The 4,821-nt window shown below is 46.3% G+C and overlaps 1 protein-coding gene across 3 annotated transcripts in view; it reads right to left on the bottom strand.

Moving 5' to 3' along the window:
* BRAT1 (BRCA1 associated ATM activator 1) overlaps window positions 1–4,812 on the bottom strand; it is a 17,756-nt gene extending 12,944 nt beyond the window's left edge. For all 3 annotated transcript variants that reach the window (XM_017894557.1, XM_017894579.1, XM_017894568.1), the window contains exon 1: window positions 4,071–4,812. In XM_017894557.1, coding sequence (XP_017750046.1) covers window positions 4,071–4,197 — 127 coding nt within the window. In that variant the 5' untranslated portion in view covers window positions 4,198–4,812. The remainder of the gene's footprint in view (window positions 1–4,070) is intronic.
* Between the last annotated feature and the right edge of the window lie 9 nt (window positions 4,813–4,821).

Here is a 4,821-nt window from a genome sequence, read left to right as displayed (position 1 = left end):
AAAAAAAAAAAAAAAAAAAAAAGAAGAAAGTTCACTGATTACACAGAAAAGTTCCAGAAAGACACAACATTCCTACATCTAGGTATATCTAACCTAACGTCAAAACGTGTAAAGCAGTCTCAGCAACGTGGTGAAACCGTCTCCGCACACTGTGCTGGTGTGTCCTTGCAGTCCCAGCCATCCAGGAGGCTGGGATGGGAGGATCACTTGAGCCCAGGAAGTTGAGGCTACAGTGAGCCGTGATCACGCCACTGCACACTAGCCTGGGTGACAAAGCGAGACCCTGTCTCCAAAAAAAAAAAAAAAAAAAAAAAAAAGCCAGGCACAGTGGCTCACATCTGTAATCCCAGCGAGAGGCTGAGGCGGGCAGACTGCTTGAGCCCAGGAGTTTGACACCAGCCTGGGCAACACAGTGAAACCCCGTCACTACAAAAAAATACAAAAACTTAGCCGGGCATGGTGGTGGGCTCCTGTGGTCTCCGCTATTAGGGAGGCTGAGGTGGGAGAATCATCTGAGCCCAAGAAGTCGAGGCTGCAGTAAGCTGAGATCATGCCACTGTACTCCAGCCTGGGCAATAGAGCAAGACTCCATCTCAAAAAAAAAAAGAAAAGAAAAGAAAATGAAAAGAAAAAAATATGTAAAGCAAAACAAGGATGCAACTCAAAGAAAAGTCATGAATCCATGATCTTGGTGTAAGCTTTTTACACACCTCTCAGAAACAAGCAAACAAATTAGCAAGAACATAGCAGGTTTGAACTAATGAACAAGTGTGGAAACTACACTCTTTCCATCAAGTACAGCGCAGGAGAAATGACAGAGGCTGGCAGGGAGGAGGAAACAGGAACTCACTGTGAATCCAGACTCGGTTTCTTTAGGAGAACAAAATTCAATCGTGCTGATGATTACAGAGCCCTATAAATTTACTAAGAACTGCTGAATTGATACCATTTATTTATTTATTTTGTCTTTTTCTCATGTCAGACGGGTCACATACCGACATCATACCATGGTTCCACACCTCACACATGCACCTGAACACTCAATTATCATGCTTAGGCTGGATGCGGTGGCTCTCCACTGGGAGAGCCAAGGTGGAGGGATCACCTGAGGTCAGGAGTTGGAGACCAGCCTGGCCAACATGGTGAAGTCCCATCTCTACTAAAAATATAAAAATTGGCCGGGCGTGGTGGCATGTGCCTGTAATCCCAGGTACTCAGGAGGCTGAGGCAGGAGAATCAGTTGAATCCAGGAAGCGGAGGTTGCGGTGAGCCAAGATCGTGCCACTGTACCCCAGCCTGGGCAACAGAGCAAGACTTGGTCTCAAAAAAAAAAAAATTTATCATGCTTACAAACGACAGAAGGATCTGGTACACGTTAAGTGGGTGAATTGCAGGGTATGCAAATTATATCTCAATAAAGCTACTGAAAAATACGTCTTAAAATTTGAATACAGGCCGGGCATGGTGGCCTGCTCCTGTAATCCCAGCACTTTGGCAAGCCCAGGCGGGAAGACTGCTTGAACCCAGGAGTTCCAAGCCGCCTGGGCAAGATGGTGAGACCTCATCTCTATGAAGAAAAAAAAAAAAAAAGCTGGGTCTGGTACACACCTGTGATCCCAGCAACTCAAGAGAATGAGGCAGGCAGACTGCTTGAGCCCAGGAGGTCGAGGCTGCAGTGGGCTGTGATCACACCATTGCACTCCAGCCTGGGTGACGGAAAAACCCTGGCTCAAAAAAAAAAAAAAAAAGAAAAGAAAAGAAAGTAAAGAAAAACTGACTACAAATTAGGCCACAGTTGAAGACCTTCAAATACCAAAACATCAAACTCATACAGTGAAATCTCTAGAACACTGAGAAAACTCGCCTGGGTCCTATGTCTCAATAAAAGTCTCCATAGCTATAAAGATTCAAAACATACATTTTCTAACCTCCATAAAATACATTAAAAATCAATAATAAAAAGACTGGAGAAATCCACATTTTGAAACTAAATGATACTCTTTTAAATAACTTGTAGGTGGAAAAAAATCAGAATGAAAAGCATGAAATACTTAGAACTAAATTACAACCAAAATACTGCATAGTAAAACTTATAAGATGTTGCTAAAGTCATACTTTTAGAGCAACACACTCTTAAATATATATACACACATACATACATATACATACACACATACGTATATACACACACACATATATATGTTGTTTTTTTTTTTCTTTTTTTTGAGACAGAGTCTCACTCCATTGCCTAGGCTGGAGTGCAGTGGTGTTATCTCGGCTCACTGCAACCTCTACCTCCCAGGTTCAAGTGATTCTCCTGCCTCAGCCTCCCGAGTAGCTGGAATTACAGGCATGGACCACCATGTCAGGCTAATTCTTGTATTTTAGTAGAGATGGGGTTTCACCATGTTAGCCAGGCTGGTTGCCAACTCCTGACCTCAAGTGATCTACCTGCCTCAGCCTCCCAAAGTGCTGGGATTACAGGCATGAACCACCGTGCCTGGCCTTAAATGTATGTATTAGAAAACAAGGAAGACCCAGATATTTAGCTCAAAAGAGGGTAAACGGCACTTTGGGAAGCAGAGGCAGGTGACCGCCTGAGCCCAGGAGATCAAAAACAGCTTGGGCAATACAGTGAGACCCCATCCTAAAAAAAAAAAAATACAATATAATTTAAAAATAAAATGAGTAAAAGAACAGGGTAAACCAAAAAAAGGAAGTAAAGAATAGAAGAAATTAAAAACATGCGGTCCATCCCAACGCAATGATCAACCATGAGAATAAACATTTCCACGGAAGAATATTTATGTAAAAGGAAAGCCATGATGACACTATTTTTTTTTGAAACGGAGTCCATTCTCAGTCGCTCAGGCTGGAGTGCAGTGGTGTGATCTCAGCTCACTGCAACCTCCGCCTCCTGGGTTCAAGCCATTCTCCCCTCAGCCTCGTGGGTAGCTGGGATTACAGCGCATGCCACCATGCCCGGCTAATTTTTATATTTTTAGTGGAGACAAGGTCTCACTATGTTGGCCAGGCTGGTCTTGAACTCCTGACTTCAAATAACCTGCCTGCCTTGGGTGAGCCACCGTGCTGGACCTATGACACTACTTAAAATGATGAAAAATGAGAAATATAAACATCTAATAATAACAGTGGAGGGATTCAATGAATTATGGTCCACTCCTATAGCAAATAACATGTAGTCAATAACATTAACATATTACGTGGAGAAAACACTCACTATGATGGCAAGAGAGAACGCAAGACACCAAAATTATATTTACGGTATGACCTCATTTTCTTCCCAGAAAAATACAGCTTTATGATGTGTTATGAAAAAGGCTGGGAGGAAATTAAAGGGTTGATGGTTTAATTTTCCTCTTTACTCTTTTGTTCATGTTTTAAAGAACATGAATTACTTTTTTTTTTTTTTGAGACAGGGTCTCTATCACCCAGGTCTGAGTGCAGTGGCACAATCATAGCTCACTGCAACCTCTACCTCCCGGGCTCAAAGGATCTTCCCATCTCAGCCTCCAGAGTAGCTGAGACTACAGGTGCGCCACCAGGCCCAGCTAATTTTTGTTATTTTTTTTTTGAGATGAGGCCTCGCTATGTTGGACCAGGCTGGTCTCGAACTCCTGGACTTAGGCAATCCGCTTACCTCAGCCTCCCAAAGTGCTGGGATTATAGGTGTGAGCCACTGCATCCAACCCCTACTTTCATAATCAGAAAGAAAACAAACCTGATGTCTTAAACACACTGAATACAATGAGAACAACAATAAAATAAGTTTATTCACGCCTTCCACAGAACTGAACCTTGGGATGCCCTGATCGTGGCTGAACTGGCTGACTTGCAAGCTCTAACTCTCCAGATAATTCTCTCGGGCTTCATCTTGACTTGCCCTCAGTCTGCCACAGATAATCTTTAGGAAGTGAAGGAAAGACATCTGATTTGCAGTTTCTGCCCTTCTTCCAGGACAGGGGAGTCCCCACCCGGTCCCTGCTCCCTGTCCCAGGCTCTGCGTCTGGTCTCTGGATAGACAGTAAACAGCAGCACCACCTCCTTACCTCCTTCAGTGACAGTTTTAAACCAGTCCAGCAGCTTCTCCAAACAGGTGTCATCTGCCACCGGCTGCCTGGGATCTACCAGAACAGCACAGAGAGCTGGGAGCAGCCGGGAGCATTCGGGGTCCATGGTGAGGCCGCAGTCCCTGCAAAGGCAATGTGAGAGCCAAACCTCAATGCCCACTGCAGACCCAGCTCGTTCTAGTCACAGCAGCCCGCCATGCCTGCTCAGGCCTGGGAAGAGGCCCCAGAACTTTCATCTCAGACCAGGAGAACCATGATCCCCAGACCAGAAGTCTGTTCTGCAGGGACGGATCAAAGCTTTAGTCTAGGTGGGGCCCCGAGCGCTGGTGCCGGGGCTGAAAGGGGCAGATGAGAGTCTGGCTGAAACCACTAGGCCTCCGGAGCTGAAAGTCTGTCACCCTTGGGCTTTGGTGCAGTAGGGGCAGCAACGTGGTGCTGGCCCAGGCTGCAGGTGGGCCAGAGTCAGGGGCATCTTTGAGTTCCGGGGTCAGCCATGTGTGCAGGGGGATATCTATCCATGCCCCAGGGCCAGTCGGGGCTGGAAAGTGTCTGTCCCTCCCAACGTCAAGTGGTGGCTGCATTTGAGGTCCAAAAGCCAGCAAGGGGGTGCGGAGGGGAAGGGGCGACTGTCCGTGTGTCTGTCCCTCCCAGGGTTAGTGGTGGCTGCATCTGACGTCCTGCAGCCGGCGGGGGGAGGGGGGTTCGGCGGGGTGCGGGGGGCCCGGCGGGG

Source organism: Rhinopithecus bieti, unplaced genomic scaffold, assembly GCF_001698545.2.
Source record: "Rhinopithecus bieti isolate Rb0 unplaced genomic scaffold, ASM169854v2 scaffold_1017, whole genome shotgun sequence".
Lineage (NCBI taxonomy): Eukaryota > Metazoa > Chordata > Mammalia > Primates > Cercopithecidae > Rhinopithecus > Rhinopithecus bieti.
Note: the sequence above shows the minus strand (reverse complement) of the source record. Positions and strands in the feature narration are given on the sequence as shown.